This window comes from Trichomycterus rosablanca, chromosome 8 (assembly GCF_030014385.1).
Source record: "Trichomycterus rosablanca isolate fTriRos1 chromosome 8, fTriRos1.hap1, whole genome shotgun sequence".
Lineage (NCBI taxonomy): Eukaryota > Metazoa > Chordata > Actinopteri > Siluriformes > Trichomycteridae > Trichomycterus > Trichomycterus rosablanca.
The window spans coordinates 24108025-24134045 of NC_085995.1; the positions used below are offsets into that span (position 1 = coordinate 24108025).

The 26021-nt window shown below is 41.1% G+C and overlaps 1 protein-coding gene across 1 annotated transcript; it reads left to right on the forward strand.

The window, feature by feature from the left end:
- Positions 1–26021, forward strand: arhgef37 (Rho guanine nucleotide exchange factor (GEF) 37). Its single transcript, XM_062999641.1, has 13 exons — positions 1–241; positions 2512–2837; positions 7236–7365; positions 10483–10630; positions 11944–12143; positions 12279–12409; positions 14239–14343; positions 14589–14702; positions 16305–16622; positions 16947–17075; positions 20252–20447; positions 22679–22851; positions 25328–26021. The coding sequence occupies exons 1-13, from the start codon at positions 1–3 to the stop codon at positions 25535–25537; spliced, it is 2421 nt and encodes an 806-aa protein (XP_062855711.1). The 3' UTR covers positions 25538–26021.

Sequence of the window (26021 nt, forward strand, 5' to 3'; positions counted from 1 at the left end):
ATGTTTATACCCCTGCAAACAGGCAGCTTCCTGAGCAGGCGTGACTTCCTTTTAACAGGCTGCTACAGTCAATCAACCTATTCAGCAGCGTGTGTGTCCTCTCTGGCTTTATCCCATTCCCTGCTGCTTATTCCCCCCTCCTTCCCCGGATCCACCCATCTACTGACCAGCCCATCCCCCTCCAGTCACACTTCCATGCCACACGAGGCCCGCAGTCTGACTCAGTGGAGAAAGTTACCCGGTCTGAATGTGTGGACGTGTGTTTGTGGGCAGATTTATTTTCTGCCAGAGCTCACCAGTCTACCAGCTCTCCCATACTAGAAGATCCAGAATCGATTAAGCTCTGTCTCTAAAAGGTAATGATGAACTTTAATACAGATTTCCTTACAGAAATTTGTCTTGCTGAGGAACTGTTTATCTTTTGCTTGCCAAGCCTGCAGAAGTGTTGCATTGCCTTGCACTGCACTGCACCACTTTAAACTGGGCTCAGGTTGAGCCTGCCAGAGATTTACAAAACATGCTGAGCCAGGACGTTTTCAATTTGTGTACATGCAAGCTAGCCTGTCTCTGTGAGAGAACTTGAAGTGTGAATTTTGTGCTGTTACAGCTGGGTAGAAACGTCAGATTAAAAATTCCCTGTGTTTGATGTGGTTGATGCTTGGGTTTGTTATGCAGAAGTGTTTAAATTCATGTTTATTAGAGTTAAACTGATAGTATGTTCAGTGTAAATGCTTGGTCTATGACTGCCACAACTTTTTAAGAGCATTTAAGTGGGGGAAGATACTGTGAGCATGTGGGTCTTCCACTCCAGAGGACACCCAACAATGCTGACTGATCTTAATCCCTTAAACCAATACCTTCTTTAATTACTAATAATTAACAGCTGTGTTGTCAGAAAGAAAAAGGCATATAGCAAAACTTTAAATTATTATTAAAAACTTGATTAGGGCCAATAGCAACCTAACACGCTGGATTGGTATCTGATAAATGAACACTTTTACTGGTCGATTCACTGATGCTACTGTCAATACATTTGCTGTTGACGTCAACATGAACACAGACAAATGCTGTGACAGACAAAACATCATTTTAATTAACTTCTTGGCAGAATTTAATTTAGTGTTAAATCACTGTTACTGCTGTAATGATCCCGTACCAGATCAGTACCTGGTTAGATAGACCATCTAAGAATGGTACAAATGTGATTAAAAACATTTTTAGGTAATCCTATTAAAGAAAAAGGAATTTCTGTTATCAACCAATATCACTGATCCCTGGGTAGAAGCTGATGTATGATCTGGTACTGACAGCACCACAACCAAGTTTCTTTCTTTATGTTTCTGAAAAAGTCACAATATGCTTGAAAATGACTGACTTTAAGACGTCAAGAAAGATCCCACTCAGTATAAGGACTATTACCGGCCGAAAATGTTGATTTGACTTTAATCTGTAGGACCAGATATTTGTCAATCGGTTTGTTTGTTTATTAGAATTTTAACTTTGGTTACATTTATGACAGAAATGGTAGTTATTCGTTACACAAGATTCATCACTTCACAATTTTATTGTCAAACACAGTCATGGACAATTTAGTATCTCCATTTCGCCTCAGTTGCATGTCTTTGGACTGTGGGAGGAAACCAGGGCTCCCGGAGGAAACCCACGCAGACACAGGAAGAACATGCAAACTCCACACAGAAAGGACCCGGACCGCCCCACCTGGGGATCGAACCCAAGACCTTCTTGCTCTGAGGCGCCAGTGCTAGCCACCGTGCCGCCTCTTGTCAATCAGATCAACTGATGTTTTAATGTGATGTTGATTGGCACCACAGAGATCATCCACATGAACACACAAACTGCTGATTTCAAAGGCAGCCACTCTTTTAGCCTTTGAATGGAGCTTAATCTGCAGCATTTTAAACCAGCTGACGGTGCTATAGTCCAGCCAAGAGGTTTAAAACCATTCACTCATGTTGTAGTGGGTTAGCGTAATAGACTGCTATGCTGCCCAAATTCATATAGGAATTGATTATCATAAATATTATATATGCAGAACTTGCAATGTTAATTTATCACTGTATCTCTGGCATCAAATTTAAATAAGGGACAGTAATATAGTGGATAAAACTTGACTCTCAATTAGAAGGTTGTAGGTTTGGATCCCATCTCTGCCATGCAGCCACTGTTGGGCCCTAGAGCAAGGCTTTTAATCCTTTTGGCTCCAGTAGTGCTGTACAATGCCTGACCCTGCACTCTGACCCCAGCTTCTAAACAAGTATAAGTATGTATGACAAATAGAGGCAGTCCATCTGCCCTAGATTATCCTATCCAGTCCTAAAACGTCTTTGTTATATATTCTGTACTGTGGAACCTTAAAACTCATCAGTACATCCAAGATCTGTTACATTTTTCTGCCTTTTCTGTGTCTGGTCATGGAGGTTTGATTTCCTTTGTTACCCTTATTTACATTAAATCATAGCCTGCACCAACATGGAATTTTTTATTTCTCAGGTCCTCCTGGCATGGAGCGCGGAATAGGGCGGCTGATCAGACAGGTCACTCCAGAGGAGACTACTGAGGACTTGAACGAGGTTACCGGGGAAACGAAAGGCCAGATACCAGTAGTGATTGTAGTGGATGGTACAGATGGAGCTGATTCAAATGAAGAAGAAGCTGAGAGAAAAAGAAAAGCTGAGGCAGACCAGACAGCAGCCAAAGAAAGGGAAGCTCAGAGGCAGATCATGGCCATGCAGGAACTGATGGACTCGGAGAGGAGCTACCTGAAACACCTGCAGATCTGTACAGTGACTATCCGTTACAACCTTCAGCAGTTACAGGTACTCATGGTGTATGTTTACATTTCCTTTTAGTTGGATGTTCAGTCAGACATTTGCATGTTTTAGAGTAGGTAAGGAAACCATCACTGCCCAGCCCCCATTTATGCACAATCATTTCATTTGTATTGTATTTTTATTGTGATGACACTGTAGTCAAATTCAGCTTCAGCAGGCCAGGTACAAATCTGAAAGCTGCTTTGTGCATCATATGCAAATTGCATCATAAAGCGTGACCACATAGTTTTATTTGTACTTTTTCAGTTATTGTTTGTTCAAAAGATGTTTGTTTCAGCTAAATTATGATTTCCCATTAATTGCTTTGAACTAATGTACTGTCCCTTGCGATCACAAGAGTCAATGGAAATTACCACAACATTTTCCAGTGGGCGCTCAGTTGGTGCAACGATAAAATACACTAACCTACTACTCCATGACCCAGATGTTGAATTTAAACTGTGCTATTGACGGGTTGGGCGTTTACACACAAATTATTGGCTATGTCTATGGGGGGGCCGTTATGGGTTAAACAGACTAGCCATTGGGCTGTGCTAGTGCTGGACAATAATTCGATATCGATATACTGTATATCGCGATAGAAAATGTTTCAATAACGGTGATATGATTTTTAAACAAATTCGATCGATATGCTTATGTAAGTGCATGATGACGTGCGCCACAGTTACCGCTCTGATTACACTCCGCTACAACATGGTGGATATTAGCGGCTAAATGAGTTCAACAGCTGTGAGTGAACGAGCATCCACAGTCAATCTGCGGCCAGCCGTTCAAGGGGAAAAAAGTCTCTGTGATTCTGAAAGTCTCCGGTGCACCAACAGACACACATTAGGCCCATAATCTAATCATATCTACAGTGTATCACAAAAGTGAGTACACCCCTCACATTTCTGCAGATATTTAAGTATATCTTTTCATGGGACAACACTGACAAAATGACACTTTGACACAATGAAAAGTAGTCTGTGTGCAGCTTATATAACAGTGTAAATTTATTCTTCCCTCAAAATAACTCAATATACAGCCATTAATGTCTAAACCACCGGCAACAAAAGTGAGTACACCCCTTAGTGAAAGTTCCTGAAGTGTCAATATTTTATGTGGCCACCATTATTTCCCAGAACTGCCTTAACTCTCCTGGGCATGGAGTTTACCAGAGCTTCACAGGTTGCCACTGGAATGCTTTTCCACTCCTCCATGACGACATCACGGAGCTGGCGGATATTCGAGACTTTGTGCTCCTCCACCTTCCGCTTGAGGATGCCCCAAAGATGTTCTATTGGGTTTAGGTCTGGAGACATGCTTGGCCAGTCCATCACCTTTACCCTCAGCCTCTTCAATAAAGCAGTGGTCATCTTAGAGGTGTGTTTGGGGTCATTATCATGCTGGAACACTGCCCTGCGACCCAGTTTCCAGAGGGAGGGGATCATGCTCTGCTTCAGTATTTCACAGTACATATTGGAGTTCATGTGTCCCTCAATGAAATGTAACTCCCCAACACCTGCTGCACTCATGCAGCCCCAGACCATGGCATTCCCACCACCATGCTTGACTGTAGGCATGACACACTTATCTTTGTACTCCTCACCTGATTGCCGCCACACATGCTTGAGACCATCTGAACCAAACAAATTAATCTTGGTCTCATCAGACCATAGGACATGGTTCCAGTAATCCATGTCCTTTGTTGACATGTCTTCAGCAAACTGTTTGCGGGCTTTCTTGTGTAGAGACTTCAGAAGAGGCTTCCTTCTGGGGTGACAGCCATGCAGACCAATTTGATGTAGTGTGCGGCGTATGGTCTGAGCACTGACAGGCTGACCCCCCACCTTTTCAATCTCTGCAGCAATGCTGACAGCACTCCTGCGCCTATCTTTCAAAGACAGCAGTTGGATGTGACGCTGAGCACGTGCACTCAGCTTCTTTGGATGACCAACGCGAGGTCTGTTCTGAGTGGACCCTGCTCTTTTAAAACGCTGGATGATCTTGGCCACTGTGCTGCAGCTCAGTTTCAGGGTGTTGGCAATCTTCTTGAAGCCTTGGCCATCTTCATGTAGCGCAACAATTCGTCTTTTAAGATCCTCAGAGAGTTCTTTGCCATGAGGTGCCATGTTGGAACTTTCAGTGACCAGTATGAGAGAGTGTGAGAGCTGTACTACTAAATTGAACACACCTGCTCCCTATGCACACCTGAGACCTAGTAACACTAACGAGTCACATGACATTTTGGAGGGAAAATGACGAGCAGTGCTCAATTTGGACATTTAGGGGTGTAGTCTCTTAGGGGTGTACTCACTTTTGTTGCCGGTGGTTTAGACATTAATGGCTGTATATTGAGTTATTTTGAGGTAAGAATAAATTTACACTGTTATATAAGCTGCACACAGACTACTTTTCATTGTGTCAAAGTGTCATTTTGTCAGTGTTGTCCCATGAAAAGATATACTTAAATATCTGCAGAAATGTGAGGGGTGTACTCACTTTTGTGATACACTGTATATATCTAAGCCAATCAGAGATAGTGAAGGGCGGGACCAGCGTCATCACCGGCGGGCGTTACACAGAGAAATATCATGGCGGAGTGTGTAGATTATGTGTGAGCATCTGTGCTGCTGTTACAGATGTTCGTTTTAATGTAGACATCAATCAAATATCGGTGATAAGAAGACATGACGTGTTTGTCTTAGTTGTTGTTTTCTTTAGTTTATTGACGTGAGAAGAGTTTTGCGCTTCGCTTTCACCGCGACTCTCGACGTAAATAACCGATTTGCTCAGCGCTCGACTCAAGAGATAAAACATAATTAAAGTTCCATTATACAAACAAACATCTGTGTGAAGTAATCATCAAATCCAGTCACTTTTACCACGTCATATCACACAATTCATCTTTTTTTAAGGCACTTTAAAAATATCAGCGACAAACTGACTCAAAATGTAATCATGTCATGTAGCCTATTTTTAATTTAGATTTTCTTTTTATTTTATTTATCTTGAGTTAAAATTTTAGCTCAGTGAAGCACTTTAAACACCAACACTTTTTTAGTAAGTTACCTTTCTTGTAGAATTGTGCTTCAAATAAAGAACTTTATGTTGACCAGATTGTTAGTTAATCAATATCAATCAAAGTCAATAAAAAAAAGTAAACCTGATTTGGGTGCACCTCACTTTCGTGCTGTTAGGCACACCAGTGCAACCAGTGCAAAAAGTTAGTCTAGAGCCCTGAGTGTTGCCAGATTGGGAGGTTTTCCTCTAAATTGGGCGGGTTTATTTTATTTTTTTATTTTTTCACTTCCATTTAAAAAAAAATATTCAGTTTTAAGAAGCTCCAGCATTGTGGAAGGCTGTTAAAAGTAAAGTCAATGCTGATTTGGCTTAATAGTGTTGGTCAGTCTGTATTATATTGTAAGAAAATTACAATTTGTTAAGGTTATATGCTATATTTTAGTTTTTTACTTGTCAGGAAAAATGAGAAAAAATAAAAAGCTTATGATGCTAGGCTTGATGTAATTCTACATGGCACTCACTGCCTGTATAGGTAAACGAGTGAGTGACCAAAACACTACTAGATCCACAGCAACTTGCCACATAAAAGAATAAGGTATCAGACAGTTTCTGTGCCACCCCTGTGTGAGCAGTGGTCTCAGTCTGGCCACCAATATGAAAACTGTCTGGCTCTGCCACTGTCCACAGCTGAAAAAGAAGCAGATGAAATAGCTGATAAGAGAGGAAGGACTGATTCAGTGGTTTATTTAGCTTGTATTTCTTGCCAGAAACCAGAAAAGAGGTTTGCAGGTACAGCCATCCAATTTTGGTGGCAGTTTTTCTGACATTGGTATTATTCATATCGATATCGGAATTATATCGTATCGACCGAAATTAGGAGTTATATCGTGATATAAATTTTAGCCATATCGTCCAGCCCTAGGCCGTGCTCTTGTCAGCGTGCTCTCAGTGCAGGTCCCAAACCCAGATAAAATAAGCAGAGTGAAGACAAAGTTCAATGGGTTTGGTATAAATAATTGTAGGTGATTGTAAGAGTCCTAATCTCAACAGAATTAAACACCTTTAGGAGAAATTGGAATACTGACTGCAAGCCATGCCTTCATGTCCATCATTATAAGTATGTCTAATGATCAAACCCAAACATTGTGTTTTAATTAAATTTTGAATTTTGTCTAATATTGGCTTAAAACATTTGTCAGCATGAACTGTGAATGTGATGTTTAGCCATACATTAGTTTCATTATCCTAGTTCATAATAGTCAATACTCATGAATCATTACAGACCATCTACAGTAACATTACTCAGCAGACAACCTGTCTGAATAAAACCTAATACTGGGTTGTAATGTAATGCATAATAATCTTTATTCCCCCCCACAGCCTCCACTGGTCAATCTAGATGGAATGTTCCAGCATGTAGACAAGGTGATGGATTTGTCCGGTCGATTCCTCAGCCTCCTGGATCAAGTGCAGATGAAGCCCAGTGATCCTCAGTATTTGGAAAATCTCTGTAAGTATGACTGGGAGAACTGGAGTGTTCACATTCCTGGGTGCTAACCAAGAGCCTCCTACGTGTACGTGTAAAAGCACTTTGTAGTTCTACAATTACTGACTGTAGTCCATCTGTTTCTCTGCATGCTTTGTTAGCCCCCTTTCATGCAGTTCTTCAGTGGTCAGGACCACCACAGAGCAGGTATTATTTAGGTGGTGGGTCATTCTCAGCACTGCAGTGACACTGACATGGTGGTGGTGTGTTAGTGTGTGTTGTGCTGGTATGAGTGGATAAGACACAGCAGCGCTGCTGGAGTTTTTAAACACCGCACTGTTATTGCTGGACTGAGAATAGTCCACCAACCAAATATATCCAGCCAACAGTGCCCCATGGGCAGCGTCCTGTGACCACTGATGAAGGTCTAGAAGATGACCAACTCAAACAGCAGCAATAGATGAGCGATCGTCTCTGACTTTACATCTACAAGGTGAACCAACTAGGTAGGAGTGTCTAATAGAGTGAACAGAGTGAATAGAGTGAGTGGACACGGTATTTAAAAACTCCAGCAGTTCTGCTGTGTCTGATCCACTCATACCAGCACAACACACACTAACACACCACCACCATGTCAGTGTCATTGCAGTGCTGAGATCCACCACCTATATAATACCTGCTCTGTGGGGGTCCTGTGGGGGTTCTGACCACTGAAGAACAGGGTGAAAGCAGGTTAAAAAGGTATGTAGAGAAACAGATGGACTACAGCCAGTAATTGTAGAACTACAGTACAAAGTGCTTCTATATGGTAAGTGGAGCTGATAAAATGGACAGTGAGTGTAGAAACAAGGAGGTGGTTTTAATGTTATGGCTGATCGGTGTATATATATATGCACTTTGTTAATTATATAAATATGCATCCAAAGTTTTTGTTTCAATGCATTTTATTCCAACACTGTCACAGTTTCACACACTTGTTCAACTTAATGAGGTACTAATTAAATGATTATATTTATATTTTATATTTATATTGATATTAAAGTAAACCGGGCTTAACTAGTTTATTTAATAGACTTTATACACACTAGATTTGTACGCAATACTACAGTATATACTATATTGAGTATAGTTGGAATTGCCCACAAGAACATTGTGGAACAAACTGGAACTTCAAGTTCATATTCCATGTGATTTCTGATCTTTGTTTTGTACACACCCTTCATACCAGCTGTCTGAGACTTTCCATCGGCATGCAGTGAAACTTGCTTCAGAACAATTAGAAACTGCTGCGTAATGGAATTGTAATGTAATGACTGTACTTCTATGTTTAACTGAATTACATCAAACCCAAAAGGGCTCAGTCTCTTTTGAGCCTCAGGGTGTAGTTTACATTGGCCCTCAATTCATTGTTAAAAGCGGTGCAGGGTGTTATTATCAGCTTTGGATAAAGTATATGCTGTATATACAGTGGGGTCAAAAAGTATTTAGTCAGCCACTGATTGTGCAAGTTCTCCTACTTAGAAAGATGAGAGAGGTCTGTAATTTTCATCATAGGTACACTTCAACTATGAGAGACAAAATGAGAAAAAAAAATCCAGGAAATCACATTGTAGGATTTTTAAATAATTTATTTGTAAATTATGGTGGAAAATAAGTATTTGGTCAATAACAAACAAGCAAGATTTCTGGCTCTCACAGACCTGTAACTTCTTCTTTAAGAAGCTCTTCTGTCCTCCACTCGTTACCAGTATTAATGGCACCTGTTTGACCTCGTTATCTGTATAAAAGACACCTGTCCACAGCCTCAAACTGTCAGACTCCAAACTCAACCATGGCCAAGACCAAAGAGCTGTCGAAGGACACCAGGAAGAAATTTGTAGACCTGCACCAGGCTGGGAAGAGTGAATCTACAATAGGCAAGCAGGTTGGTGTGAATAAATCAACTGTGGGAGCAATTGTAAGAAAATGGAAGACATACAAGACCATTGATAATCTCCCTTGGGGTCAAGATCTCATCCCGTGGGGTCAAAATGATCATGAGAACGGTGAGCAAAAATCCCAGAACTACACGGAGGGACCTGATGAATGACCTGCAGAGAGCTGGGACCAAAGTAACAAAGGCTACCATCAGTAACACACTACGCCGAGAGGGACTCAAATCCTGCAGTGCCAGGCGTGTCCCCCTGCTTAAGCCAGTACATGTCCAGGCCCGTCTGAAGTTTGCCAGAGTGCATATGGATGATCCAGAAGAGGATTGGGAGAATATCATGTGGTTAGATGAAACCAAAATGGAACTTTTTGGTAAAAACTCAACTCGTCGTGTTTGGAGGAAGAAGAAGAACCCAAGAACACCATACCTACTGTGAAGCATGGGGGTGGAAACATCATGCTTTGGGGCTGTTTTTCTGCAAAGGGGACAGGACGACTGATCCGTGTTAAGGGAAGAATGAACGTGGCCATGTATCGTGAAATTTTAAGCCAAAACCTCCTTCCATCAGTGAGAGCATTGAAGATGGAACGTGGCTGGGTCTTCCAGCATGACAATGATCCTAAACACACCGCTCGGGCAACGAAGGAGTGGCTCCGTAAAAAGCATTTCAAGGTCCTGGAGTGGCCTAGCCAGTCTCCAGACCTCAACCCCATAGAACATTTGTGGAGTCCGTGTTGCCCAGCGACAGCCCCAAAACATCACTGCTCTAGAGGAGATCTGCATGGAGGAATGGGCCAAAATACCAGCTACAGTGTGTGCAAACCTGGTGAAGACTTACAGGAAACATTTGACCTCTGTCATTGCCGACAAAGGTTACGTTACAAAGTATTGAGTTGAACTTTTGTTATTGACCAAATACTTATTTTCCACCATAATAATTTACAAATAAATTCTTTAAAAATCCTACAATGTGATTTCCTGGATTTTATTTTCTCATTTTGTCTCTCATAGTTGAAGTGTACCTATGATGAAAATTACTGACCTCTCTCATCTTTCTAAGTAGGAGAACCTGCACAATCAGTGGCTGACTAAATACGTTTTGACCCCACTGTATAGTATTAATGTTATTAGTCTGAGTATGTGCTAACTGCCTTGCTGACACTAGACTTGCCTCATTGGACTACAGGGATAAACACCTTATTATTTTCCAGGTGGTTCTTTCCTACGGTTGTCACCAGACATAGAGTCAGCATATAAAGAGTACCTGGCTAACTATGGTAACGTCACAGCTATAGAGAACGGCTACAAGCAAAATGAGGCTCAGTGGGCAGACATGGTGAAAGTAATCAAATCCTCCGCGTGAGTTACATTTCATTCATTTACAGATCTTTGTCACTGTGGAATGCTACTTACACACCATAATTGCCTTTTTAAGGCATGAGTAAGTACATATTTGTGCTGTGCTGTAACGTAGGTGACAGATTATCACTTGAGATTAAGAAAAAAAACTGGTCCCATAAAGCCATCGTACAATGTAGGAGAATGATGCTGTGTATTTACACAATGTTCTTTATACTCCAAATGTGGTCACTCGGCTGAGACACACAGTACACTACATAGCCATAGTATGGGCACCCACAGTAAAGAATTGATTCAGCTATCTCAGCCACACTTACAGTATTAGGGTGTTTAAAATCAAGCTTAGCATCCCCTCCATATCATCCCAGCCCCTATGGGACCCATACTGGATGTATATTATTTGGGTGATGGATTATTCTGAGCTTTACATTGATACTAATATAGTAGTCATAAGTTAACATACATTTAGATTAAATTTATATGTATCCACTTCACAGATTCCATGTCAACAAATTATAGTTTTTGTAAGTTGTTAGGGCGGCAATGAGGCTAAGTGGGTAGCACTGTCGTCTCACAGCAAGAAGATCTTGGGTTTGATCCCCAGGTGGGACGGTCCAGGTCCTTTCTGCATGGGTTTCCTCCCACAGTCCAAAGACATTCAAGTGAGGTGAATTGGTGATACAAAATTGTCCATGACTGTGTTTGACATTGAGGAATCTTCACAAGCAATTTTACTTATACTGTAATTCACTATATACGTATAATTCGCAATATCAGAATTTTACTGGGTCAGAAGTTTACATCCAGTTAACGTACAGAGCCAATTTTAGAAAATGTATGGCTTTAGAAACTTCTGATAGGCTATTTGACATCATTTGAGTTAACTGGAGGTGTACCTTTGGCAGTATTTTTAGGCCTACCTTGAGACCTCCCCAAGTCTGGTACATCTTTGGAAGCAATTTCTAAATGCCTGAAGGTACCATGTTCATCTGTTCAAATGATAATATGCAAGTTTAAGCACCATGGGACCGCACAGCCATCATACCGTTCAGAAAGTAGACACGTTCTGTCTCCTAGAGATGAATGTACTTTGGTGAAAAAAATAAAAATAAAAACAATAGCAAACAACCTTGTTAGGATGCTGGACAAAACGGGTACAAAAGTATCTATAGCAACTATCTATATGTTTGAGATTGAACTTGAATTGATGAATCATGTGTAACCTGTAACTACCTGTCCTGTAAGTGTAACACATGATGTTAAAAATCCTAATATAATGAGGCAAGATTTTCTCTTTATTATGATTCTTTCAGGCCAGATGTAAATGCTTCAACTTTGAGTTTCTTCCTGGTGATGCCAGTGCAACGAATTGCTCGTTATCCCCTGCTGCTGCAGACCATTCAGAAACACACCGATACCCAGCACCCTGCCTACCCCCAGCTGGAGCACGCTGCCCACACCGCTATCCAGCTCAACTGCAAGATTAACGAGTACAAACGCTTCCGTGAAGTGGGTGAGGACACTACCAGAGTGGCAAATACTTGCTCAGCGTGTGCTTGTGTAACCACTAATGATTTGCCATTAGTACAGCATGGAATGAAAATTCTATAAAGTCTTCCTGTATTTTTTCTTTCCTATTCACTTCCAGCCGATAAGTACAAGAAAACTGAAAACTTGACTATCAAGGATAAGATCAACCGACTGAGTGGGCACAGCATTGCAAAAAAGACTGCCAGACTGAGCCAGTTTATCAAACATGAGACTGGGATTGTACAAAAGGTATTACATAGTGTGTACTTAAGCTCATAAAGTAAGTTCACGCCCTTTACTGAAAAGGCTTAATCCTTTAACAGCATGACATTAGCTTTTTTCCAGGTGTGAAAGATAATAATGGCCCGCAGGTGATAAATGCACATTGTTAAATACTTTACCCTGTCAGTTTTATATTATGTATATATAAAATATTATATAACATGTAATAAGAGACAGAGACGTCCTTGTTTCAAAACCAGAGGCCATGTTTCAAACTGCATACTACATATGGGTGGCTCGGTGGCTAGTACTGTTGTCTCACAGCAAGAAGGTCCTGGGTTCGATTCCCAGGTGGTGTGGTCCGAGCTTTTCTGTGTGGAGTTTGCAACCATCTGCTTCCCCTGGTGAAGGTTCCATTGCCAACAGTCTGAGATAAACCTACACTCAATTTTTATCCCTATCTTTTAGACCTTCTGCCACTGCAATCCTAAAAAACTGGTGTTTTGATTTGGCATACAGTTCAGGATGAAAGTATGCAGTTTCCCACAGCCTAGACACAGTATATAGGCTATAGGAAGTGTGCTCATTCACAGACTGATCTTAGCATAGCAGAACAGCAAAAAAATCCAATTTTCCAGATTGCCCTAGTTTGGCCCTTTCCCACCGTATGGTACCCTATGGTACAGTACATTTTAATCCGTGATCTATCACTGAGTGGATATTTTCTTTGACAAGTGACCCATACTGTGCCCAAGTGCCTGTGATAAATTGAACTACCCTACAAAGTTAGCCGTATGGGTGGGGCTAGAGAAAGTGTAGACAGTTGACCGGCCAATCGGAATCTCCAATGGAATGAGAATCAACAATGGAATGAGACAGTACAACTGACATTTAAAACCCAACTGCAATATATTTTATCAAAGGGGTGTCGTAAAAAATTCCTGTTGGTGCTACTGCTATTGTTTCTAGTTTATCTAGCGTATTTGCTCTTGGCGTCTACTAGGGGAATGTCGCTACTGCCTTATTGTCAGCGAACACCTCCCTCTTTCACAGGCACTCTTGCACAATCAGAAATGGACAAGGTTGCCGCTCAGGTGATGCTGCAGTAAAAACACACGCTGGGACACCAGAGCTGGGATCTCGAATACGTCGCTCTGCCTGCCGGCTGGGTGGCGAAAGAGTGGCCACATGAACAAAGATTGGCCCGTTGTTCAGATGGGGGTGGGATATTAAAGCTTTAATATAAGGACTATAATATAAGGACTCTCTCATAACTAATGCAATTACGACCTCTGCTGGCTGATTTGATTGATGGCGTCTGCACAGAGACGGGAAAAGAGTGCTGTCAGGGTGTGTCTCTCCATACACAGTGCTGATTCGCACTGCACTCGTCAAAGTGTAGGTGACAAAATGCATACGGCTGCTGCCCACGTGTCAGAGGGGGCGTGGGTTAGCTTTGTTTTCCTCAATCGGAGCGGGGATCGCATTGGTGGAGAGGAAGCATGACGCAATCGGGGAAAAAAGAGAAAATGCATTTTATATATTTTATACTGGAAAACAGACAGTTTGGTAGCACAAACCAGGCTTTAGTTATCCTAAATATGAATATAAATCCTAAATATAAATAGAGAGTCTAAATGAATACATATGCAACCACAGTATGAAATAAAATACAGTTAAATTAATGGGTCATTTGGGTCTAATGCACCAGCAAACAACAGACCTTATTCAAAGTTAGCCAACGAGCTAGGATAAACACAAAAAAATTGCAGAAGCCTTGAATTAGTTTTATGTTTCTTGTTGATTCTAGCTTGCTAATTTGCATTGTCATTTTTTTCTCTTTTTTCTGATTTTAGGTAATAGATGAAGAGTTTGATACCCTTACTGGCTTTTTCCTTGTTCTGGAGAAAGGCATCACCGAGCTTCATGCTAACATGAAAGACTATCTCAATCATTTGCAGGTGGGGAAGAGTATTATTATAATTTTTATTGTGCTTTTATTGTGGTCTCTCTGGACTTCCATTTTTCATATCCCATGAAGTGTTGTATTTATCAGTTTCTGTTCTGCTTAGTGAGTTTCCATTGCTTTTCCAGCTGGTGCATCAAGGAACAAATTCAATTATGGGGTTCACAAACAATATGGAAAATCCTGTGATGCTATGAGCTGATCCTGGCCTGTCAATCGTAATGCTTGTTTCTGTTGCAGAGGTTTCTCAGCTGCAGACCCGAGGAGGCCGACTTGGACTTGGAGGGTGAGAAGGCTGCCCTTTTCTCAAAGGAAATCACTGTAGCACTTAAACAGTGGATTCTCCCTGCATACGTAAGTGTTTATTAGAAATGGGGTTTTAGAACAACTGCTTCCTATGTCTCATACTATTCTCATATTTTTTTTATAAAACTGTTTTCATCATGGCGGATTGTGTTTGTAATAATCCAGTTATCCACAGAAGTAACTACTCTGATAATATTACTTACAGTCTAAACATCAGAGAGCTACAGCCAGGGTGTGCCTAAACACACATACAGAGTCAAAAATTTACATACACTTTAAAGGGATGTGTGTACAGGCTGTCTAATTTATTGATGGTGATTATAATTGACTGAAGCTGGTAGGTTCTTTCTGTAAATATAAATAGGACTAGTTTGACTGCATTAATTAAAACTACTAAAAACAAAGATATTTTGTTAAAAAGTTTGCCATGAATTTGGGTGAAGTCATGCATGCTTTACATTGCCATAGACTGAGGGGGTGCAGTGCAAAAATAAAGCTCCTGCTCCAAAACCAGCACCTTAAAGCTTAGCTTAATTTTAGATATAGAAGAAGCAAAGGTCAGAAGACTTATAAAAAATGTCTGTTTTAGTTATTCAGTCAAGAACGATTTTAGATATCATTTATACACCAAGACAGATATATGTAAATATTTGGTTTGCCTTTGTTGTCTGGTGCCTGGCACATCTTGCATCACATGTCGATGGCAAACAAGCAGATGTGGAAGAAAGTCTCCCAATATTGAGTAATGAAAAATCTATTTGGACACAGCATTCACTAGGGTGGACAAATCTTGAGTCTTAGACGAACATTATCGATTATATTTCATTGCCTGAATGAGACATAGCTGAGTGGGTGGCTGATATTGTCATCCTAATAGAGCCAAGTAGAAGTGTAGACACCCAGCTAATGAATATAGCAAGATTTATACAGAAATTGGGACAAACATAATGCTCAGGTGGTCCAGCATTCTTATACAGGCTGCCTGGTCAGACATTATGCAGACATGATCAGACATGTCTCAGGTAGGAAAAGCTCTAAAACATTGACTGGCATGCATGACATGGAAATACAGAGTGCATGAAACACTAAGAATCTGCCAGAGAAGTAGCTGGTGGCTTTATACGTGTCAGAGAAGTCATGGCCAGCTTCCTGTCAAGGCCAGCAAGAATTGTTGGCAATCAGCAGGGGCTGCCAAAGCCAAGAGGGGAAGTGGATATATCAAAATTAAGACTCTTCAATAAGAAAAGGGGAAAGATAATAAGGATAATTTATAGTGTATTTAATGGACTGTAGTTGGGGTTTTATGAGGATGGATTGAATAAGTGTTGGAGCATGTGGGGATAGTGTTGCTGCAGGCAGGGATGGGGCAGGGGACTTGTAGGGAACTTTGTAGGACGAGGGGACTCTAGGACTAAGTTTGTAGGGAACTTTGCAGGGAATGAATGGGGATTCTAGGACTAGAGTTGATAAACCCTGGATTATAACAGCTAACAGTACATTCTGTATTCTCATGGTTACCACTTTCTAGCCCATTAAATTATGCTTTCAGGTACCCACACCTATATTGACATCAGTGCACTTTTGATTAGCCAATCTATCAAATCTGTGAACTAATCCACTGACGTTTATAACCCCCCTTGTCTCCTGCAGGAAGCTCGTCTGAGGACTTTGGTCTTTAAACCCCTTTGTGCTCTGCGGGAGCTCATGGCCGGCCCACGGAACCTGATCCGGAAGCGACAGGACAAGCTGCTAGACTTTGAGATGATTGAGGAGAAGACGAGCCTGAGCTATGAAGAGCAAGCTGTAGTCAACACCTACAAGACCATAAACACTCTACTGCTCAATGAGCTGCCCCAGTTCAACGGGAAAGCCCTGCAGCTGCTGTGGGCCACACTGGGAGCATTCAGTTGCCTGCAGAGAGACCTGGCCATGGATATGGAACAGCTCGCTACCAGCTTTACTCATCAGGTAGGAAAGACAGAAATAGAGAGTTAGGTTTTCTAAAAGGTGGAAGCCTATTTGCACAGAAGCATAAACCAGGCTTAAGTAAATGCCTTGTGTAATTAAGTTGAGTCATTTCCACTATTCACTGGTGAGACTGGTCCTTGTTTAGCACCCTGTCTGGTCAGTGGGAGTTTAACTGGATAATGAACAAACATCCACATGACAAAGTTAGAGGTATTCCTGACAGAGTGGAAATTGATGGTAACCATTTCACTGCATAAGAACGATATTGAATATACATGATGTTCTGAATACAGATGTTTATTGTCCTCTAACTTCTCGTTGCAGCTCCCACATGTTTATCTGGACAACAGTGCATTCTGGGAGTGGGCGGAGAGCTCAGTGCTGGAGGGAGCCAGAAGGCTGGAGACACTGGGTCAGAGTATTCAGGATGAACTCAAGGCTCCCATTGTCCAGGTCAGAGACGCAACACACAGATACTTTGTTGTTGGTTCTGTGTATGCAACAGTAGCTTCTCAAAGGAACAGTTCAAACCAAACCAAGCTTACAGTTTTTCCCTAAATTACTGTCTGACTGAAGTCTAGTTTTGCTCCAGAGGTGCATGGCTAATGGAAGTTTACAGTGATTTTCCAGTGCATGTTAAAAAAGCAGAAGCTGGAACGGATTAAACTTTGGGTTCTGGTTGGAGTTTATGAGTCAGTGTTTTAAACAGATCTTTACGTAGCTTAACTGCATCAAAATGTTTGTTCCAACCTCAATGCTGGGACTGTAGGTTAAATGCAATTAAACACAGAAAGCATTTTAAATTTTAATGGACCTGACAAAAACAGTATAAAAACATTTGATTTGATTTGATTTGATGCCTGCAACACACTATTAAAGTTAGGACCGTTATATCACCTGTACTTTGAATAATACTTAATAATAGTTTCTGGACTGAAGACAAATTGGTCTGGTTTTGAAAGCAAAAGTTCTACAACACAGTGCTACAGGGCTTTTATAATGCACACCATGTTTTTAATCGGATATGACTTAGACAAGCCAGCCTCACACTCACTGTTCTTGATTACAAATCATGCTGCTGTTGCATATACAGAACGGCAGCCCATCCAAAATGTGAAAAAAAAAAACATTGCCGGGTTAAAAGCAAAGTCATCGTAAATATTAAACATTTTACATACATTTGCTTGGTTGCTTTAGATGATATTCAGGTCAGAAATATCTTCAAAAAACTTTCTTCTGCTTTAAGGCCCTATCCTAACACTTCTACACCTTTAGTATCACGAGAACCTCTGTTAGTTCGCCCAACATGTGGAACTGAAATACCTAATTCCTTCAAGAACTGTGATATTTCTAGTACTGGGCATCTGGTTATGGCTCCCATGAGGACATTGATAGTTTATACAACATAGGAGAAAATAACAGGAGGGTTTAATTAGGAAATACTGAAGAGCCTTGATTGGATAATTGTTGCATTGATTAATATGTTTCAGCTGACAATAATGCTTTTAATTTTCACTGATATAGTGAATAGTTTGTTATTAAAATTTAAAAAAAAAATTCTGCATCAAGTAAAGAATATAACAAAAGAGGTGCTGAAATGGCTGGAATTGGCCTGAATGATTATGATTGGAGATCACGTAAATGCTTGGTGAAGTCAAATAGTAAAAAATTCAACAGCAGAACCCACAGTCATGTTTAATAGTGAAAGTAAGTGCATTTTCACAGGCACAATCTGAAGAGGCTCTAAGGAAACCAACTGTTAGTGTGGCCAATGAGCGGGGAAATGCTTTAACTTGCTAGGGAACAAACATATTGGACTCTGGAGCAATGGAAAAAGATCATGTGACCACATGGTGAGTCCAAATTGCTCCTATTCCAGAGCAGTGGATATTTCCATGGTAAGAAGGAAAGCACATGAAGTGATGTGCCCGTCAGGCTTGTCGACAGATCTTACTGTGTAATGATCTGGGTTTGCATTAATTGTTCAGGCACAGGCTCAGCAAAGTTATGTGACAGTAAAATGAAGTCAGCTGACTACCTGAATGTGCTGAATCACTAGGTTATCACATGACTGGATTTTTTTCTTTTATGATGGCATACTGTATGTAGATTCCAGGGTGGCAATGCCAGGTTGAAGTCATGGGCTCTGCGGGGGCCTCCACAATAAACAAACATATGGTTTATTATATTTATGTACCTCAGTCTGTGCACAGAGGAACACTTATGCAGGAACAGGAAAGGACTTTTCCGAACTCTTCCCATAAACCAAAGTTTATTTATATTCATGCGAGCACGTACTGTAGATGCACTTACTATTTCGGGGGTAAGTTAAAAATGTATGATTTGTTTCTTCCTAGAACAGAGGTAGGAAACTGCTCAGTTGAGTTTACCTTAAATAAACCCACCCAGGAGTCATGTGTTACAACACTGTTATACAAGTCAACACTTTATCACAAGACCTTCTGTATTACAGCTCGAAGCCTGATAGTCAGGCTTGCAAAATAAGCAACTGTGGTACAATTTCATCATTTATAATGTGTATGAGCTGTCTGGTCAGTGCCATTACTTCATTGTCTGAGATTTGTGATGACTGACGCAAGACCATTACTTTGACCAATAAGCATTACTAAACAGGCACATTTTTACAGACAACTTTTGTCAGATTTGTTCAGATATTTCTAGGCACTTGGTCGGCAGCACGGTGGCTAAGGGGGTAGCATTGTCGCCTCACAGCAAGAAGGTCCTGGTTTTGATCCCCCGGTTGGGTGGTCTGGGTCCTTTCTGTGTGGAGTTTGCATGGTCTCCCTGTGTCTGCGTTGGTTTCCTCCGGGTGCTCCGGTTTCCTCCCACTGTCCAAAGACATGCAAGTTAGGTGAACTGGAGACACTAAATTGTCCATGACTGTTCGATATAACCTTGAAAAGTGATGAACCATGTATAATGAGTAACTACCGTTCCTGTCATGAATGTAAACAAAAGTGTAAAACATGACATTAAAATCCTAATAAACAAAAAAACTAACTAGGCACTTGGTCAAATCAGTGGCCTATGATTGGGGTTGTGTTTGGCATAATCGGCGAGGCTGGGATGATCAAAGAGCAAGTGTGACTTATGATCAATAGAATGCTTGTCCTGCTTAATTTCTTTCAAGGGAATTGGCACAGTTATTAACTTCAAAGTGGTAGATTTGGGTTTGGGTTCTTGGCTAGACATTTACTGCTGTTTTTATCATTGTTTCTGAGCCAGGCGTACAATAGGCCACAACCCAAATGTCATTCTGCATAAGTGATGATGCAGTTTTGCTAGTATTATTATTTTACCATGCTGTGTTTTGTTTACTGTAGTCCTTCATGAATCAGACTGCCAAGGCCTCATATAATTTTGGGTTTACCAGCATAATGAGCAATAATTACAAGAGGGAGATTGATACCTCCATTACTACAACAGTGACAGAATCTATGTAATTGACAGTTGATGCCCACAGTGGTGTATTATAATTATAATAAGTTTGGTTTGAAATAAGTAGCTGTGACACCCTTGTCATGGTTCATAAATGTCAATTTATAAATGGAATGACTTCTTGCTTGCCCACATGGGGGTTTAATGGTTTTATGTTGTTGTTCCTCCAGGCTGACATCACGGTTACTGAGAAACGTCTGAAAGAGTTAATCGACAGGCATGGCACAGAGAAGCTTTACCAGCTGACCGGGCCTGTGGTGGCTACTCGTGATCTTGACCTCACTCTGAATAAAGGTGAACTGGTGGCTGTGATTAGCGAGATCGACACACGGGGAGACAAGCGACGCTGGCTGGTTGATGCTGGAGGTAATTTTAGTTGAAGTTGTTTGTATATCACGTCACCATATCATACTGTCTTTAATATTAGACAAAGATAACCCAAGTAAACACAAACTGTTTTTTAAATGGTGCTTTTATTTAATAAAGGAAAAATACTGTTCAGCCAAACCTGACCCTATATGAAAAATAATTGCTCCCCTGCTCCTTTGGCTTTAGTTTCACTAGCCACACCCAAGGCATGATTACTGCTTGGCTCAATTAGGGTCAATGTAAACAATTCCACCATAAGAAGAACACATTGCATTTCATGGATGCAAAATGGCATCCATGAAAGAGCTGCAAGGCACAAACTTCAGGTGGGCGAAAGTACATAAAGGCTTGTCTTGCATTTGCCAACACTGTCTGGATAATATCTTGTGCAATGCTAACACCACATTTCATAAGAGCTTCATACCAATAGCCAGACCTAGTGGTGGTAGTCTGATGGTCTGGATCTACTTTGCTTCTGCAGGGCATCTGTGTTGTAAACACGAAAGGCACATGCATGGTTTACTCACTTTTTTATTGGGTTGTTTCTGTATGCTTCTAATTAAGAAATTAGTCCCAGTATAGTCACTGCTATGCCTGATGACTTCTTTGTGCCCCCTATAATTGATGTTAGGTTTGACAGCACAGATTACGAAGTACATAGAACAGTGTTCTCTTGCCTGTGTCAATTGACCCTCAGTCCCACAAACACCAGCCTAATCCCTATAAAATCTCTTCATGAATTCCTATAAAGAAAGTAATTGACCACCGCTTTGACTTTTTAAAGATTCTATTATTCAGCCATGATAATAGCCATAGCAGCTGACATGGCGTTAATAATCAGACAAACAAAAATCCAGTCAGTCAACCCATTCAGTGCTGTGGGATTATACCATTCCATGCAAAAAGTTTTTTTTGCTTTTTTGCCATTATGATCAGCAACAAACTTGAATCGAGCTAGACAATTTGGAGCATCAGCTTTTTCTTTGCTCAGCAGCCTCTAAGTCTATGACGATGTAAAGTTGTCGACAGTAGCAGCCATGTTTCAGCAGCTTTTAATTCATGGCAGACCTGTTTTTCCATAGTGCATCCTATATTTGTACAACAGCAGCTATATTGTTGCAGCTGGTGATTTTTTCAGGCTCATATGATTTTGGGTTTTGCTGTGTCATAAGCATTCATCAGACGTGGAAGCCAAATACCCTCTGCTAAGCATATAACATTAGTAGTACAGTGACTGATACTCTGTAATGGATAGTGAGGACTACAGCAGTGTAATTATAACCCTCTTATTTTGCTTTGGTTTGACAAAATAAGTGCAAACCCCATTTTCAGAGAAGCTGGGATACTTAAAATGTAGTAAAAACAAGAATCTGTGATTAAATCATTTTAGAACCTTTATTTAACTGACTAAAAGTGCAAAGAAATAACTTTTAATGTTTTGGTTGACAAATTTGATTTTATATCTCCCACAGTCCAAAGACATGCAAGTGAGATAAATTGGAGATACTAAATTGTCCATGACTGTGTTCGATATAACCTTGTGAATTGATGAATCTTGTGTAACGAGTAACTACTGTGTCTGTCAGGAATGTAACCAAAGAGTGTAAAACATGACGTTAAAATCCAAATAAACAAACGAACAATTTATTGCAATGCCCTGCTTCAAAAAATGATTAAAAATAGTGTATAAATTTACTACAGGCACTCTGGTCGCTTAGTGGTCTAATATGCTAGCCCACCACTGCTGAGATCTGAGTTTCAATCTCTACTGTGCTATCAACCTGCCTAGTGTTTACACCGACTCAAACAACTGTGTCTGTAAGGATAGGAAATGGTCAAGCAAGGGATGTCAGTGTGTGGCTTTCTGCACGTAACACTGCACTCTGTGAACAGAAGTGGTCGGTTCCTGTGCATGTGTTGGGGGTGTGTGACAGTCAGTATTAAGCAGTGCAGGTTGCTATCGGGAAATAATTGGATACGTCTAAATTAGGAGGAAAGTGGAGGGAAAATAAAAAGAAATGCTGCAAGATTAGGCTTTTTAGTGTACAACTATCCAAAGAAAAGGGCGCAACATTTTTAAAGCCTTAGTAGTGCCAAGAGGGACATCTAGTGTTTATTTAGAGTCACTGCAATGACCGGCGTTTAGCTAGTCATTCATACATCATGCCTACTCAGACACCTTATTATAATAAAAAGGTAATAAAATAAATAAATGACTGTATTTTCAGGTCCCCGCGGCTACGTTCCAGCCTCCAAGCTGACCCGCTTTCATTACGTAACCGCAGCACAGCCTCCGCCTTCCCCGCTCCTCAATGCTACATCCGCCGGCCCAGGAATCAGGAGACACTCCTACACACCAGGAGTTCCACCAGTCCTTAGCATGACTTTACCTTGTTTCCAGGTGAGCAGCATGACCTTTGAGTGACAGGTTGTAAATGCTGTGTAGTGTTATTTGTGTGTAAGCCAGATGGAGTCCTGATGAGATTGATAGTGATGCTGCATCACCTCAAGAGCATCAATCATTATCACACATACATGCGCATTTTTTGAAGGAAGGAAGGAAGGAAGGGGGGGGGGGGGGGTACAAAATACAAACACATTTAGGGAAAGTGTATCAGCAATAGATGAAGGAATAAGCAGCATCCATTTTTCTGGCATGTTAGATTCTAAATCTCCACCACTACATACTCACACTGAATTATTCATTTATGTGCTTTAGCTGTCATGGTGGGATATTATTTAGCCAGCTCGTACCAGAGAGAAATCTGAAGCCAAGATAAGTCACTGCCTAGCTGGGTGGGTGTGAGGGTGAGATTTATGGCAGCTGTGATAATAAAAGTGTGGCAGACTTTTCTGCCAAAGTCGTTAATCATCGGGTCATTAACACAGTCACTGACATCCAATTTCAGAGATGTACCATGCCCTTCACCCATATAGGTCAGGTGACAAAGGTTAATAATTTGCCACCAAAGAACTGCTTATTAAAAATAATAAAAAGGTCGTGAAATGTTTTGGTGGTTTCTAGGTATCATGGATACAGAACCAGTTTTGGCCACTTGAGGGGGTGCTTGATCTTTATTGCCATTTGACGTACTGGATATGGTCACCCTTTCTAATAGTTTCTAAACTATTACTATGTTTTATAAAATGATAAATATGTCTCCTGCTTTGTGACAACTGTTCCAGCATCACCAAGCAAGGTCTATAAATAAGCTTTGACCTGCACTGAGCCTTAACCTTTACATCAGTGCACACCTTTGGGATGAATTGGAACGTTGATTGCAAGCCTGACCTTAAAATGCTTTTTTGACTGTGAGGGAACAGATTCCCATAGACACAATCATCTTATGGCAAGCCTTTCCAGAAGAGTGAGGGTGGTTGTAGCCTAGCGGTTAAAGTTATTACTGGACTAGTAATTAAAAGGTGGCTGGTTCAAGCCCCACCCCTGCCAGGTTGTCACTGTTGGGCCCTTGAGCAAGGCCCTTAATCCTCAATTTCTTAGACACTATACTGTTACAGTACTGTAAGTCGCTTGGAATAAAAGCTACTGCTAAATGCCTAAATTGTCAAAAAGAGTGAAGGCTGTTCTAACAGCAAATGGTCAAGTGAGGGTGGTGAACAGTGGTTTTGGAATGGGTCAGGTCATGGCCAGATGTCCGTATAGTGTATGGCCATATAGTGTAGTTTGGTCAATTTTTTACAGTGTAATAGAAGATGCACTGTTTTATTTTAGGTTCTTTACAGCATGTCGACTCTATTGCATTACATGTTGTGCTACTGTCAAATATTTGCATGTGACCCACTCCTCAGGAGAAGAGTATATTCTTTAGAAGACAATTAGTAGACGGGTCACAAAGAAGCATAATAATGGGACTGCCAAAGCACTTGTGTTTATTTTACCATTGAATTTACCCCTTACTTTTCCAGAAACAAAACATGACTTAATCTTTTACTTAATCTTAAAGAAAAAACTTAATATTAAATGCAGCATAATGTGCCTTAAAAATAACCTTTATTAGAGTAATTATCATGTTCTTTGGCATACATTCTACAGACAGAAACCATACATTATATCTGATACATTAGTTCAACACTTTCAGTAGGTGTTTAACTAGGGTAAAATCTGGAAACTGGGTAGGTTAGAGCATATTATTTACATCATTCAATGAACTATTCAGTTATCCTCATGCACCATGTGTGTTGACCATTTCTGTCATGATCAACTGCTTTATTCTGGTCAGGGTTGGGGTGGGTCAGGTTCTCTGGGAAACCCTGGACACAAGGGAGGAATACCCTGGACAGTGCACTAATTCATCACAGGGCTTTGGTCATCCTCCTGCCAGACATGGCCAATCATGTCTGTGTAGACACTTGGCTGACCGATAGTGCCACCTGAGTGCGCCATAGAACGGGGGTCTTCAAACCCTGGGTCGTGACCCTTAGGTCAACAATCAACAAATTTTAATAGGCACAAACACATAATACACTTGTACACAAACACCCCTTTGTGGGGGGCTTTACGTTACATCTTGTAAACCACAGTGGGACCAGATTAAGCATATTTCATTTTGTGTTTTGTTCCGATGCATTGCCGGTGTTGCCTGGGTCATGGTAAAAATCATGGACAAAATGTGGGTCGCTTGAAAGAAAGTGTGAAAAACCCTGCCATAGAGATGATTGATCCAGTAATTATTAAGAATAACCCAATTTATTGGGATCCTTGAAGTCAACCTAATAAATTCCAGCAAATTCCCGTACACCCCATAACAAAGCCACCAGCTATATTCACCTATCTTTTCTTTTATTTGGTCATTCAGCTGTACATATACAACACATACATGGTTGAACATCTTCACCTGCATTTATCTTCTCTCCAGGTGTTTGCGGGGTATGATTTCACAGCACGAAGCAACCACGAGCTCTCTCTACGGGCTGGAGAACCGGTACGGGTGCTGGAGCCTCACGATAAGCGCGGAAACTCAGAATGGAGTCTGGTGGAGGCGCGAGGTCAGAAGGGCTATGTACCCTCTAACTTTCTCACCATGCTGCCTTCGATGGTGTCATCACCCACCTTTCCCTTCCGCTAGAATCCTAACGTCATGACATTTTCTTATGCTAATCTGCTTGCACCCCAAACACACACACACACACATACACACATACACACACGCGCCAGGCCATCAGGTGCACTCTGATCGCTTGGAGAGTTTGCGTGAGCTGAATTGGTGCTTGGGCGTCGTCGCAGAAAGCCTTTCCGCTTCACAATGATTCTTAAAGCCTCTAGAGGAGAAAACGTTTTGTCACGGTGGCACTAACTGGTGGAGATGAGCTGTGTGCGACTGACTGAGCGTACGCCGCGTGGATTTAACAGACTCTTCAGCAGACTTATTTGTCAAAGCGAATCAGCTCTCCACTTTGACTGAGCGTGTGATGGAGTGGGCAGAGTGATGGGATGATGGGGGCTATGAACGTGCTTCATGCCCAGTGCCCTTCTCTGCAGTGTCTGTCTGCATTGGAGGCATGAGTCAACACAGAAACTCGATTTCTGTCTTGAATGTAATGGTCACCTGC

Coding starts and splice junctions, on each gene's coding strand:
- arhgef37 (XM_062999641.1), top strand. CDS start 1: ATGTTTATACCCCTGCAAACAGGCAGCTTCCTGAGCAGGCGTGACTTC. Junction 242..2,511: donor TCAGTGGAGAAAGTTACCCG/GTCTGAATGTGT, acceptor TTTATTTCTCAG/GTCCTCCTGGCATGGAGCGC. Junction 22,852..25,327: donor TGACTTTACCTTGTTTCCAG/GTGAGCAGCATG, acceptor TCTTCTCTCCAG/GTGTTTGCGGGGTATGATTT.